The 15,893-nt window shown below is 42.0% G+C and overlaps 1 protein-coding gene across 6 annotated transcripts in view; it reads left to right on the top strand.

Annotated features, from left to right (window-relative positions):
• The window catches only part of LOC118311261 (adhesion G protein-coupled receptor L2-like), a 122,460-nt gene that overhangs the window by 48,625 nt on the left and 57,942 nt on the right, over window positions 1-15,893 (top strand). For all 6 annotated transcript variants that reach the window (XM_035634982.2, XM_035634979.2, XM_035634986.2 and 3 more), the window contains one exon: window positions 12,314-12,526. In XM_035634982.2, coding sequence (XP_035490875.1) covers window positions 12,451-12,526 — 76 coding nt within the window. In that variant the 5' untranslated portion in view covers window positions 12,314-12,450. The remainder of the gene's footprint in view (window positions 1-12,313; window positions 12,527-15,893) is intronic.

Here is a 15,893-nt window from a genome sequence, read left to right as displayed (position 1 = left end):
GTCAATACCCACTTGATTTGCGATTTCAAAACAGGAGTAGAGCCATGACACACTGCAGACCATGTCTCTGTTCATGGTATGTGCATGCTCAGTTATATATTTTAAAGTATATGGAATGGGGTGCTGTTGTTCTCTGTTGCAAATAACTGCGGACAGCGGAAGGCTACTGAAGCCTCAATTGACCCAGTGGAGGCAACCATCGCAGACCCGCTGGTCTTGGTCCCCACTGAGCACTTTGAGACGCAAATGAGAACACAGCAGGAAAATCTCTGGAAGATTCACAGCTAGCGAGTGGTCGCTCCACTCGGGCACACCACCCCTCCACTGGACATTTTCCCGCTGCCGTGAAGGCATCCGACCGGACAGTCCGCTGTGTTCGACATATGTCAGCGGCAAACTCAATTTTTCAAGTTCACGTCTGAAAACACTCCAAGGGGAGAAAAACCACGCAGCCACAAGTCCAGTCTGTTTTTAAACGGGGAAATGCACGATAGACTGTGTAACACGCTGCAGACAGAATGTCTACGTCTCTCTGTGTGTTGCACTGCATTTTTGCATTTCATTAAAAATCTCCCCTTAACTGCTAAATGTACACCCTGACAGCTGTCCTGATTCTTACAGCGGGCACTTTCATCATTGTTCCAATTCATTCTCTTTGCACTCGTATGGCCCTCCAGTTTGCATTACAATGGGGCAAGCCCAACTAACTCTAGAAATGGGGGTAAAGCGTATAATTTGGCATGCTGAGTTGTCTTTTAAGCTACATTTTAGATTCTATTTTAACATTCATTCAGAGACGTGGGCATCAGTAACTAAGAATCACTTGATCACATTTGATCCAGAGAACATTTAGTCTTAGACAATATCTCACCGATTTGGTGGGTTGAAGGGGAGACGTTTGGCCGATGTTGCCCTCTGAGATTTGAAGACGTACGTCGTTGTTTAGAGACTTTGTTGTGTCATTATGTTGTATTTTTGTCCATTCTAGTTTGTAACAGTTCAGGTTGCTTTCATGAGCAGTGCTTTTTTTTTGTTTTTGGAGCAGGACAAATGAGTCCGTCTGCTATGAGGAAAAAGACATTTCAGGCCCACAGGTGCAGTGGTCCATCTTTGAAAATGAGAACAAAGTGGTTTACTGCTGAATCAGGGGTAGTAACTCTAAAATAATAACCCTGAGACTGTGACAGTGAAGACAGGAAGAGAACAAAAAAGTAATTATGTACAAAGAAACAAGAAAAAAAAATTCCCATTTCCCACTGGAAACGCTGCAGATTGATGCCTGTGTTTTGGTTTCCAAAGGAACAGACAGAGTGGCTGGACAAATTAATAGAAACCAATACTGAGAGAGAAAAAAAGACTTTGGATTGAAAACAAGCATGAAACCCATCCAGGGCTGCAGTGTGAAAGTGTGTGTTTCTGTCTGCATATTAAATCCATGGCTCATTTCCAACTCAATACAGCGGAATGGTAAGACTGGGCAATATGGCTTAGAAATATTAGCTTGTGGCGAAATACTAAAGGATTTTTCTAATCAGAGCAAAAGTTCTGAATAATCAGCCTTTAATTAATGTTGTTAGAGTTGAACAGCATCAACATGATGAAACACTGTGATGATGCTTTTGATGAATGGAATCATTATAGAATTATTGAGTTAAGATAATTAGGGCACAGAGCTGTCAATCTGCAGTTTTGGAGATAACTTTTTTTTATACACTACTGCCCAGAACATAGAGAAAACACACACACGCACACGCACACACACACACACAGACACACACACACACACACACACACACACACACACACACACACGCACTTAATGAAAGTGAACTAAATTTCTGCTGCTTGTGTGGTGAATATCTAATTAAATTATCAGTTCTGAGTCAAATTAGAGTCTAATTGCCACATTTGTACTATTTGTATTACTTGAATCACCGCATATTGGCCCCATGAATTAAAATCACAAAAATTGAATTAAATAATTGGGAATAGTGGGGATAGTCTGAAGAATCACATCTCAAAAACAGTGTTAGGTAATTTTTCACTGTTCTCAGTAATGCAAATACAACACCTCATTTCAATACTTGGAGAAATATAACCATTTATTTAATCTTTTAATAATACAATGATCAAACGTCTACATATAAAAGGGTCATACTTTGTAATAAAGCCAAATCATCCATATCTGTAGCTTCCCTCAGCTCAACAAAGCTTCTTAGCGTCTCTTGGTGCATTATTGTGACTTTATAACCCACTACTTTACTGTTTTGGTTCATTTCACTGCTTTGGAAAGCATCATTTTTGACTGCAGCAACTGTTTTCTGTGACAAAGCTCTCATAAACCCACTGTACACGACATTCCCAGCACCAGACAGCAGACACACGCACACTGAACAACTAGCTGGTCAACACCAAAATGAAGTGGAAAAGAGTGTGAAAAAAATAATTCAGCTCTAAATCAGTTAAAACTTTATAATCTTATAGTAATTTACAGCTGTTGACAGCTGTTTACTCCCTGTCTCAGACACATTTAAATTAGTGTAAAGTGTTTAAGTTCCAAAAATAAGGGGGACAGCTGGTAAACACAATGAAACCGTGACCTCAGTATCACATCACATATTTAAAGTAATACTGTGAAACATCCTCAGCTCAATATGTTTTTCTTACATTGATCATGCAGACACTCTCAAGAACACTTACACCCACAAACTTAAGTAGGTGACCTGATGTAAGAAGCAAAAGTCATAGAAATGGACAAATAATTGAATAAAATGATGTTGAAAGGTATCTCATACTCCTCTATCCTGATGATTCTACCCACTGAGGAGACCAGAAGATGTCTGCTGTCGACTGTTAAACGTAGTGGTGGGTCCATAATAGTATTGGCAGCCATCTCGTGGGACTCATTACCTTTGGTGATTACTCCACACCGTTGTATAATGGCTGAGGTACATGAGGCAATTTTTTACAGCCCTACTCTGGTTGCACCCTGTGTTGCAGTGGTTTCATGAATTAAATGAAATTCCTGCTAAGGTTTCCCACATCGCCAGATCTCAACACCGTTTAACATCTGGGGAAATCCGGCAGGTTGGAGTGTGCGGTCGATTTCCACCTCCTGAGCATCTCATACCACCAGAGATTTTAGCTGCTTTCGGACATGCACTGAAGTCCAGACATTTTCTGGAACTCTTCCTGCCAGCCCCCTCGTAAAATTTCTGGAAAATGTGTGAGTGAGCCCATGTGAGAATACAGCAGGGAAATCATAGAAAGATTCAAGGCCAGTGAGTGGGCGCTCATCCCAGGCGCCACCCCTCGTCTGAATGTTCTGGAAATGTTCCTCCCGTTGTGAACGCATCTCATATGTGAACGGCAAACTCCGGTAAATGTCCAGACCCAATTCTTTGTACATTTTCCACAGTTCACAGTTCTGAATACAGCTTTATAGGAAAATTACACTCAAGACTTCAGATATTGTACTCCTACGTACTCCTTTTATCAATAGGTTAAATAGTTACGAGGTCGTTTGGCATAGTGAGCACTTTTATTCACAATTTCATTTGAAGTTTGTCATGGGTTGTGTGAGTGCAAAAGGGAAAGTTGCCACTGATAATAATTCAGTATTATCATGTATTGATCACAATGACCGTGACCAGGTTTTTTTTCTTCTAATTCAATACATAATACTAGATCACAACTGATCGATTTCTTTTTAAGGCTGTGAGCAACAATTATTTTTCAGTATTTATTCTATTGACTGTTATTTTTTTGGTAAATTATGTCGAAATTAATGTTATATAAAATAATGAAAAGTCCAGATTTCAAGGAGTTTGTCTTCACATAGTAGTTTTTTGTCCAAGTAATGGTCCGGAATTCCGGAATATTAATAGCTAACAAAGATCTAAAACAGAGAAATCAACAGAAAAATATCACCCAAAAAAACAACAGAAATGATTAATCCAATATCAAAATTGTTGCAAATTATCTTTCTGTCAGTTGACCCGTTGATAGCTTGTTTCAAGTTGAGACCAGCCTTTTACAATTGTTATATCTGAAATTAAATGAGTTGCCAGTAAAATAAGTAAGTAAGTAAAGTTTATTTAGCACAGTAATTTTCCCAGACATGTCAGTCACAAAGTACTTCACATAAATAAAATAAGATTAAGATCAGTTAAGCTATAAAAAATGCAGTTCAATACATTGGCCCTGCAGTAATCCCTACTTTCATGAGGAAATATATTGTTTATTAGTTTTGAAGGAGGGGTTACTTCGTAGTGCTGGTGTACTAATACCAGAAAAAAAGAATTCTCCCAGATATTGTAAAAAAAAAAAGGGCTACCTCACTGCCTCTGAGGACGGATTACAGCTCCGAATTAGAGCGAATAAATGCATTTCAGTCACTTCGGACACTGAATGAATAGAGACCACACAGACCGTCCACAGTGGGAAAGCAGCCCATTTGCTGATCATGCATAGGTAATGTGAAGCAGACACATTTTGGACAAGAAAATGTGCTTTTAGTTGAAAAAAGCATTCAACCCACCCACTCGAGGAAGGGGAAACCAGCGGGAAGGATTTTTTCAGTGTATGTGAAGGGAGCCATTAAGTTTTCTCCGTTCCTATCAGTCGCTGCATTTGAATAGCCCCTTTACCATTAAAAGGAAAGAATACAGTGACCCTGAAGTGTAAATCAGGCCGTCATTAGAGCATGTAAAATATCTGGTTAACGGTTCACATTCTTCCAATAGGTATAAAGTGTCACGACGTTACACAAGACACTGACTGGTGACATAACAGCTGTGTGGCTGAAACACAAGGAGGGGAAGGAGGTGCTTTTATTACTGGCAGATGTGATTTCATTGCAGTTGGTGTTATCCAAAGATAATTTGAGTGAACTTTAGAAATGGTCTAATTTATGTTCATCACGTAATCATTCGGCCCATAAAATATCAGAAAACAAGGAGGAAAACACAATTTCCTTTGAGCTCACACTGCAGTGTCAGATGGTCTTGGTCCAAAGATCCAAAGATATTGAGTTTAAATTTTCATGTAAGAAAAGAAGTAGCAGCCAATCCTCACATTTTGACAGTTGAATCAGAATCAATTTGGCATTTTTACAATTTCGACAATTTCAAAATATCATGCAGTGTTATGTTCTACACTAATTTAAATATGTCAAAACAGAAAACAGCACATCAGACTCACTCCTGAAACCAAATCTACACCCTTGCATAAAATTTTAATTTGTTTCTCTGTTACACTGTTTACTACTTCCTCTTCTCATGGATTAATGTGTTTTTTTTGCGCAATTTGCATATATTTATAAGTGAAAACTTGGTACACTTGCTTTTGGCAACAAATGTGCCTATTATGTCATGAGCCCCATTTGGATGGGATTAGTTTTTGCGGATGTAATTGAAAATCGGGGCCATGTCTGTAATTTTTAGCCTGATCTGAATCTTGCCATGTTTAGTAACTTGTGCGGATTTCAGTGGCCGGCCAAATTTCGGGTCTTCATGGACCGAGCAGAAGCAACCGCTGATAAACCCCCAGCTAGTCCCGCATCCGTAAATACAACCCCGAGTTTACAAATAATGTGTCATTTCCTTCGGACAACGGAAAGATCTCAATGGCCTTCACCCAAAGCTGAGATCCCTCATGCAGCCTTTCTACTGCTGTCTTGTGATTGTTTGAACAAGTTGCTGTCAGTTTGCGGAAATTATGTTTGATCGTTCCGGGGAAGGAAAAAAAAAAAAGTCTTCCTTTGTTGCGATGGCAGCACATGAATGGATTTCTGCAACACTGGAGACTGATTACACAGATTTCTCCTCGCCGGCATGTTGTTCATCAACATCACAGATGTTGCGTATTAGCAGTTGCTTTACGTACATTTTGCCGAAAAACTAGTGCTCCCTGAAAAGGGGCCTGCAGTGTGTAAAAAATTAACATGGTGTCGATACAATTTTCCTCAGAAAGTGTGAACATCAACACATCTCTCTGCTGGGAACGTGTGAACGAATTTGTTATCTGCGTGTGTGTGTGGTGAGTCAATGCAGGGGTAATGTTGCCCGGCCAATTGTGTGTTTTTTGTCCTTCGTTAAAAAAATGTGCTTTAACATTGGAGTGGGCTGGAGGTGAGCAGTGTGTGCGTGGGTGTGTTTTGTGTGTGTGGATAAAGAGCGTGCAGGGGAGTGCTAGAATTATGCATGGCAGAGGCGAGAAGTGAGGCTTTCAGTGAATTTATGAAGAGACCGATTGAAAGGAGAAACCTTCTCTTTTCTGTGTCAGTGCTGAGCTGCTCTGCGCTCCTCTCCGGTGACCCTACTGCTTAACCAACTGCTCTGAGGTCAGCCTATTCATTTCAATGCCAAGCAGAAATGGCTCCCCAGCTCAAGAGTAGCACGCAGGATATCAGTGAATGAAGCTGGCCATCTCAGTCGTTCCCCACCCCCTGTTTTTTTTGCAGAATATACGTAGCTTCATTTATTGAAGAATCCAAAAATATGACACATTCACAACAAATCACAAATAAGCTGATGGCAGGAAATTCATCTGCACCAATTTTGAATAGGTTTTAGTTGCTATCAGCTGCTTTAGTTGGTTATCAAGCATAGTGCCAAACATGAGCTGATTGCGGCTTCTCAAAAAGTAATTATGATTTAATAAGCAGCACACAATGGCTCAATGGCTCTCTTTGACTTGGTGAAATCAGTCATCCAAAAACATGAACATTTGCATGTTCTGGATATTGCTTTGCTCTCAGGACTGCGCTGAAATCTGATTCAAAATTTAGAAATCTATTTCAGCATGTGCAGCGCCACACAAATAAAACCATCTTTATAGCACTGTGAAGTCACTATCTTTGGATTTTGGTTGGTTGGTCGGACAAAAAAGACGAGTCAACTTAAACTTAAAGGTGGAGATTACGTTTAGAGCAATTTTCTGACATTTGAATTTGAAAAAAAAACCCCCTAACCCTTAAGTTTTTTTTGTGGCAGATGTCATTCATTTGTTGACACAGGACACATGACCTTCGTTCCATTCGCCTGCTTCTCCACACAGCCCCTTTGAAGACTACACACCTCCATCGCTTAATTTTGCTCGACACTAACCTGGTTGTTCAGCAGGGGTCTCCTTTGTTCTTTGTTCTCTTCACTCAACAGAGCCTCTTTGCGCACCCCTCTCTGTTTCGCTGTGTCCATCTGCCCGCTGGCTCTATCTTATCTCCTGCCTCAATCATTTGGCCGGGAGCCGCCGAGCACACCAACTGTTGTGTGTTTTCAACAAAATAGCTTTGCACCTTTCAGGGCTTTTGCCGTTTGGGCCTTTTGAGCATGCACTGAAGAACATTTCATCTTTAAAGCATGTTGAGGTTTTTTTTCCAAGGTCTCCTTTTAAACCAGAGCCATTAAAAAAAAAAAAACCAAGACATAAAAGCAGCAGTTGAAGTGCTTTGAATTGGCTTTTGCATATTTAAATGTAACAGGAAGCTCATTCTGACCCAAGACCTTAACCTGTTATAAGAAGTAATACTAATCAATTAACCCTCTTCAAAAAGAAAAGCACCTGTTGACACATGATGTTTTCACCCGTGCACTGCAATCCTGAACTAGAAAGTTACACGAAGGAGCTGTGTGTGTGAGCGCAAACACCCAAGTCCTTTGGACATTAAAAGGACGTCAGCGGTCGGTTTTATGTCCGCTGCAACTGGTTCCAACTGTTGCCAGCCCCCTGAAGTTGGTGTAACGTCTCATTGAGCAGCTGTGTGAATAAAGTCAATCATTACCTAGAGAATTCAGAGCGAGCGAGCTGGTGTGGTGGTGACGTTCCTATCCTGGCTCCTGCGCGCTTCACCCCAGCGCCCGCACCCCCATGCCCGAAGCAAACAGGGTATTTCCAGTAAGTCTGACGTGTCTGTTGTGAACTAAAGGTGCGAGGAAGCATATGAGTAAATGGTTGTATAAATTATTTGTATACCTCCAGTGAAGCAGTAGTTATGATGTAATAGCGAACACTGGCTAATTTTCCTGAAAATCACAGTGCGACAGCAGAAAAACCTCAAAGCATTCTGCAGCTCAAATGAACCGTAGCTGAAAATCAACCAGCAACTATTGTGACTAATAATTGTTCCAGTCATGTTTATGACAAAAAAAGCAACAACAACAAAAAAATGGCTACAGCTTTCGTTCTGTTTTTGAATGTGAATATCTTATAATATCTCTCGCCTTGACCTTTAAAAATATATATATATATATATTTCATGACCCTACAGCAACATACTAACAGAGTCGTTTTTGCTTTAGATGTTGTGTTGTTCTTACAAGTTAAAACTTTCTGGTTGTCATCTAATCACTGTAATTGACTGATAGTTTCAGCCATCAAGACGTTTGATGAATCGTTACCATTTCAGTGTGTGCAGTCGCAAACCGCTTATTAGCTCAGCGTTGATGAAACTCTTTCTGTAGGCTGCGTCTGCTGTCGGCCCATCTCTCTTTCTGGCAGATGATGGCAACTTCCCTACATCACTGGTGGAGCCAAGGAAATGACATCATGTCCCTGTAGGGCGTGAAAGCGCAGCCCTGACAGGACTGTCATGACAAAAGAGTTCCTGGGGAACGTCAGGGTGCACCGCGGACAGAAAGAGTGTCTGGAGGCTGCGTTTTCTCAGTTCCTGTAGTTCCCGTCTCCCACGTCGTATCAACCATCAACCATTTTCTGATGTCTGAAATTCCTCCTCTCACATCTGCGTCTTTTTCCGTGCTGAATGTAGGGCAAGGAGGTGGAGCAGAAGGTTCTCTAAATTGGTGGTTATTCAGAGAGTGGAAGACGAATCATTGTTTTGGCAAGATCCAGCTCAACGGAGCCACATCTCTATTTCACTCGTAGGCTTTCAGCTAACACTTGGACTTGCGCATTAGTTTTGTTTCTGTCTTACTTGATATGTATGTATGCGCTCTTTATCGCCCCCCCACCCCTCTCGACGTTGACAATCGAAAATAAATTAACATTCCTGGGCTTTATTTTGGTCTTCTCTAAGCCTGTGGAGAAAACTTGGAGGCGAACCCATGAGGTCAGGCCACACTCACAGGCTGTCAATCCTCCGCCGTGACCCTCCCGCCCCTCCTTTCTCCCCCTTCCATTCTTCTCCTCCTCTGCTCTCCCTCTCCCATCCATTTAGTCTCACCCGGCTTACAAACTCCCAAACTCCCCCCGTCTCCAGCTCTCTCTTTCACTGGACTCCTCTCCAGCTTGAGTTAGGCGGGACACAAGCTTTGTCAAAGGAGCCTCACATTCATCCAGCGGGCTGTTGCACTCAGCCTTGTATTTCATGTTGAGACATGTGGGCTGTCTCCTTCTCTCCATTTATTTTAATTATGTTTTAATTGCTTGCCGTCCTCTATTAAATACTTGCTTATTATTTCTATCAGGCTGAGGTGAAGAATTAGCTGTGGACTGTGATTTTCTCCATTATCTTAACTGATGATAGATTCCTCTCCTTGGGTTTCCACTGTGTGTGCATAGGAGACAAAAGAAAAACAGATGTCGTGAATGTGTGCGAATCATTTTTCATTTCATTGGCGGATTTTCTTTTGGTCTTGTTTCCAGAAAGACGTACTGTTAATAGATGGGCGAGGGGAATATATATACGTGCTCTTTTCTTAGGAAGAAGACCAGATGAAAATTGATAACATTTTAACAGTCAGTGGTCTTCTAGTGTATTTTACATGTTTGAGCTCATTAGTTTCAGTGTAGGTGGTGACAGTCATAACTGTGTACCTTGTCTTTTTACACGTCCGCGTCAGTGGAACATGATGATCATTATGTGAAAACTCGCTGGCCAGGTAGTAACCTCAATTCCCAGGCTTTTCTTTTTTTGGGGGGGGGTAGATAATTCCTCAACACAATCTCTAAAGGGGGTTAACGATGCCCCACTTACCTCCTCAAATCTTTTTCTGCTTGAGAACATCTCAGCCCCCCACAACCATCGTCCCCCCTCCTCCCCTGATGTGAAATTATGATTCTTCTGTCAGTTCTTGTGCACGGCATCTCAATGTTAATCGTCTAATCCTTTTATCTCAAGTCCAGAGCAATTCAGTGCCGTAAGTCCACCAAACAAAAAACAGTGTTTTAGGAAGATGAGCATGGCCTCCGCCGGATTAGGAGAGAAAGGAGACATGTTTCTCAGCGGGGCGACGGCTGATCGGGAGAAAGAACCCCGGGGTGGTGAGGGCAAGACTTCATCTGTGAGGCCTGGCAGGCTCTCGCCCCCTGGTGTCTGGGGGGGCTGAGTGACTCACAGGGCCCAGCAGGCTGGAGGGCCAGGGGATGTCCCCCCAACAGTTTCCAATCTCCTTGTGTCAACGACTATTATGGTTACCCCATGGCCCGAGGCCTCATATTTGGGGATGATAAATGGCTGAGGAAGAAGTCACATGTGTCTCTTGAGATTTGGGGCTCTACCCAATATTGAACGGGTGGAAGTCTTGTTACAGGACCAGAGCGTATGCAGCCTCCGCAGATGTGGTGCGAGACTCTGAGAGAAAGAAAGTACCCTCCAGTACGTTCGTTATCTGATCTGGTCAGGCACTGCTGGCAGACAAACAACTGGAAGACAAATAAAACCACAATTCCTATAAAGCCAACCAAGTTTAACTGATAAATTATGAATAGGCTGTATGTGTGTTTCCTCGGCACAGCCTGTGCCGCACGACTGCTCGACCAGGGTGACCTCAAATAAAAATAAATACTCTCAGGCTGCGTCAGGCTAACTGGAGATCCACTGGGCTTTTATTCAACTGTTATGTCCCGGGAAAAACATTGGTCAAGTATAGAATGAGTCCAAAAGTGACTTAAATTATTGCTCAGCATGCTAATGTGGAAGCTTCCCATGTTTTGTGGGTTTTCATGTTGCCAAAAATATCCAAGCACATTAGTGAGGCTCGGAGAGCAATCAGAGCTGACTGCTCTGCGGCTCAAATTTAGGTTCATTATAAAATAATCAGGGTGGCTGACGTGAGCTGCATTCAGAAATAGGAAACATTCACTAGCGACGGCTACCAAGTGTCTGATCCTGTGTATAGTGTGGATACATATGTGTGTGTGTGTGTGCATTGAGGTGATGTGCGATGGCAACCACAAGAGAATAAACAAAATCCAATACATCTGCGTGTGTGTGTGTGTGTGTGTGTGTGTGTGTGTGTGTGTGTGTGTGTGTGTGTGTGTGTGTGTGTGTGTGTGTGTGTGTGTGTGTGTGTGTGTGTGTGTGTGTGTGTGTGTGTGTGTGTGTGTGTGTGTGTGTGTGTGTGTCATTTCACATATGACACAACACATCCCTCCTCGGTGTTTGACTTTGGTAAGCAGCTTATCTGTCTGGTGTGTTAGTCTGTCCCAGGCTCTAACCTTTTGCAGCCTTTGCAGACAAAAGGACTGTTTTGCCATCCCTTGATAAGGAAGGAGACAAAAGTAGCTCACAAAGCTGCCGTGTCTCTAATGGCGTCCTGTGTGAACGTGTTGCCGGAGCGACAGGCTTCCTCCCGCGGGGATCTGCGAGTAAATGGGGAAGGTGGAACGGGGAAGAGTGGAAGAATGAGGCAGTGTAAACATTCAGTTGTAACAGGCCACAGGGCGCTGAATAGGTGCTGAGCACCAGGCACGCTACCTGCTTTGTTTATGGTGCCCTAATAAACCTCGGAGAAGAAAAATAATTCATGTTTGTGCAAAAAATGCTTTTGTTCACTCAATCAAATAGTTGTGTTGTTCTCATGGTGTTCAGATTTACACTAGACTGTCCTTTATTATAGATGACTGAATGAGCAGCAGTAGGTGTTCAAGGTTGGGTTCAGACCTTGATTTTTGAGCCACAGTTTAGTTAACTCATTTTCAACAGTGTTTCAAGTGTATCCTGGATTCTTCAATTTCAAGGTGATTATCCATCTTGAGTTTAGTAACCTGGCCAAATTTTTGCCACAGTCGCGATCGCTCAGTCGCGACATATGCTGCTGTAATGTGTAATATTTATAAAATATGCACCTTTCTAAGGTATTCAACTAGAGCATATTTATATGATTTTACATGTTATCGTGTTAATTGGGAAATGAAAGTTGTGTTTTGCTTAACAGGCTGCACCTGCAGCGCAGACAGCGGTTTGGATTCGGAATATCATGGTTTTGTTATCCTGTGTCGTGATACGAGATTGTTCGTATCACAGTTTTGCCCCTCGGTTTCAGAATTGCTACACCAATAAACCTGACTATGGTGGTGCTTATGGTGACCATCCTTTTTTCTGAATTTTTACACCCTCCTCTCTTTCTTCCAGATGAGAAGATGACTGGTGAGGCTTCTCCGAGAACTACTGATGGTTGACGTCGATCCAGCTTTCTGCTCACCCTCCGCAACACGTTGAACGACTATTATTAGCCATCAGGCTCCTGGATTGTTTGCACACGGCACACAATGGCCTCCGCACTGTGGAGGTGTCCAGTGTTCCACTGCCTATTGCTCATTCTCGTCTGCTTTCACTGTGCACAAGGTGAGTTACCATGGAGTTGTGCGGCAGAAAGTAGTTTTCATGTAACTTCTGTCAACCTTTCAAGAAGCCACTTATTATTCAGCTTACGAGTGCGGTGAATTTATTAGCAAACATTGTCGTCGCCACAAAAGTGAGGACCTGTTGTGTAGCAAGTCTGCCGAGTTCTTCTTCAGTGGATTTACCCTTGGAGTTTGAAAAAGGCATTTCAGTCAGGTGAGATTTTGTAGAGAAACAAATGAGAATCACTGAAGTAGTATGAAATTCAGTTTATTATGAACAGGAGGAATAGAGATCTGTGCTTTAGCTTAAAGGTGACATATTATGCTCAAATTCAGCTTCATAATTTCACTTTGGGTTAGCACTTGAAAAAATCTCCCGATAGACCCCAGTCTGCTCTGATTGGCCAGCTGGCCCAGTCTGTTGTGATTGGCCAACTGCTTTCAAAACATGTAGGAGATGTCACCCGCCCCTTCACCAGAGGGGTGGAGATTCTCAGATTGCAGGCGGGGTTACCCCAAAAGAGCCCTTCTGTGACATCAGAGTGGGAGAGAAATCTGAACCAGTGGGTCAGAGCCAGGCTGTAGGGTTTAGCCAGCCCGCAAAATAGGGATTTTTTTCACGCTTTGTGGACCGACAGGCTCCCCAGTTACCCAAATTTATGTGAAGAAAAACTTTAACTGAACTAAACTGATAGTAGCAGCTGGATTTCCAGGTTCTGGTTCAGTTAGTCTTGAGCAGAACATGGTAGGTGTGGTATTTTTACAGCCTACACTGGATATTTTACAAGAAAAGACGTGTGTTGGCGATAGACTGTATATATATAGATGGACGTGGATTCCGGGCCTGGGAAGTGAAGCCAATACACAAGTTCATTAAACCTGTATTCTCTCAAATGACCAGCATAGGGTGACTCCACTGGTTGTAAAAGGAAGTCAGTTTATACAGCAGTCTATGATAACATGACCCTACTTGTCACTTGTTTTAAAACATCAGTAAACATTTTCCTGTGGAGTTTTGGTCCAATCGCTAGTTTCAAGTCTTCTCCAATGCAGCATGATGTTCCTTTAGTAAATGATGGTCCCATTGAGAGTCAAATAGACAATAGAGCCCATTTTCATTCTGAATCAGGTTTCAGCTTCTTGGCTATTAGCTCGCTCACCACAAAACTTGCCTGCGAAATATTGTCTCTGTTAGAAGGTGGTCTTGTGAAAGCTGCATGTTGGGCACCCAAACTCAGCAGAAGAGCGAGAAACTTCATCCGAGCACATGTACTTGGTACATCCATTTTAGCTTCATGTTTCTGTGGTGATGGTTGAGCTTGGCTTCTATCATCACTGCGAGGGCCCTGCAAACTAGGCACATTGGTTTGTGTACAACAACAAAAAATAATCACCTTGATCTGAGCCAGACAGGCATATAGCCGGAGGGGACCGCCTTGAAGGATGTTAGTGTTATCTTTTTTTTTTTTATCACAGAACAATAAAATTCCTGTTGCACAGATATTTTTGTATTTCTGAGCTGCTCTCTTTTATTTATGAATTACCTTTTGGGCTGGATCAGGCTGTCTTGCAGGCTGCATACAGCCCAGAGGCCACGTGTCCTGTTCCACTGCACCTTTTCTGCACGTTTTGTGACAAATTGTCTGGGAGTACTTTGAAGCACTGGTGCCACAGAGAATAGATGCATTTTTTATTTGCACCTAGATCTGATCCTTCTGATCAGCCAGTACCTGAAACCATCAAAAGCAGGGCATTTGATCCAGTTCCAGAGTGAGGAACTTGGAAAGAATGTGGCGGTGCATTTAATTGTCTGCAATGACATCCCAAGGCTCCCTTTTGTTTCCTTCCCTCACATTTGATTTGTACATTTGGCTATAATTACAAGTATTGTCACAAAACACTCCCGTCTGTTAAATGCCCATCAAAACCACTGATGTTGGTATATCTTCTTAATGATGATTATTACATTTTTTCCACTTTCAGTCCAATTGTACCCAGGAAACAAAGTAACCCAAAATCACATGCTTGTCTGCCAAGCATTGATTACAGATAGACGTTGAAGCACATTATTTCAGAGAGGGAGGGGGGCTTCTTTTCAGTTTGAGTTTTGTCTTTTTCTCTCTCTTGCTGTTTTGTTTGGTGATATATTTCTCTTCCAGTTTTATTTCAGGTCTGGATGCAGTGTGCAATTTGTAGACAAAAACAGATCGCTAGGGAACAGGCTATCCCAGCATTCTTTCTCTTTTTGTAGATAAGTAATTGTGGATAATATGGAAGAATCTTACTGAGACATTTAAGAATAGCCCTCTGATTTGGCCTGGCTTGAAAAGGAAAGTTGAATAGTCTTGCTGAATTTCCCAAAGATGAATACTGCTTTGGTATGCAGCAAAGTCCAGGTTTTAGGTTTCAGTGGATGTGAGGGCTCTTAGGCCTAAGAATGCATATTTGCCCATCCATCAATAAAGGAATGTGTGTGTCGGTCAGTCTGAAAACAATATCTGGTTCTATCCACATGCCACTCACCTTCAGCCTGTCGAGCCCCGAGGGCCTGCATCCCAGTGCTTATGATCTGCATTTCCATTCCCCACAAGGAAAGCTCTCTGCTTGATAATTACCTCCTGTCCTTCGCCAGGAGAGAGTATAATCAGGTTATCATTTTTTTTCCCCCAAAACATTCCTCGCTCTTTGAAATGCTAATTTGCAAACCTAAAAAGAAAGTGATTTTTCTCTCCTGGTATTGACTTTCCATTCAGTGGGAAGAATGAACCCCAGTCGGGACTCTGTTTGGACAAACTTTATCAATGTGTGCAAAATGAAAAAGAATGAATTGTAACATTGTAAAAAAAACAACAACAAAAAAAAACATGAATTCAGTGGAATTGCCTCATCTTTTCCATGCTCAATGAATGCAATATTTAAGTTGTATTGATTTCAAGTTAATTTAACATAGAATGCCTCATTTAATTTTACAACAACTTTTGAACATTTAAATAAGCTGTTGAAAGAACTGAGAGAGTTCATTAGATATACATGCAGAGAGATGTTTTCCTCTAGGGGAGAACAAAAACTGAGCAAAAATGAGAGTGAATATTGTACTTTCATGCGACAAGTGGCCCAAAACATGACTAAATTAAGCTTATAGGTCAAAGATCAGCAATTTGCTCTGAACATCTCAAAGTGGTCCACAAATAACGACAACAACTCTCTGCTCCAGTCGCCATGCCTCTTTGTCACACACCTACTCTCTCTCTCTCTCTCTCTCTCTCCATTTCGTGCCCACTCACTAACAACACTATTTACGCACTGAGCTGTCACGTAAAGCATCTGCACTGCTTGTCTCCAAATTCTCAAACCTACTGCAGATCTTG

The sequence above is a fragment of the Scophthalmus maximus genome, chromosome 5, assembly GCF_022379125.1.
Source record: "Scophthalmus maximus strain ysfricsl-2021 chromosome 5, ASM2237912v1, whole genome shotgun sequence".
NCBI lineage: Eukaryota > Metazoa > Chordata > Actinopteri > Pleuronectiformes > Scophthalmidae > Scophthalmus > Scophthalmus maximus.
This window is presented reverse-complemented; position numbering and strand designations above follow the sequence as displayed.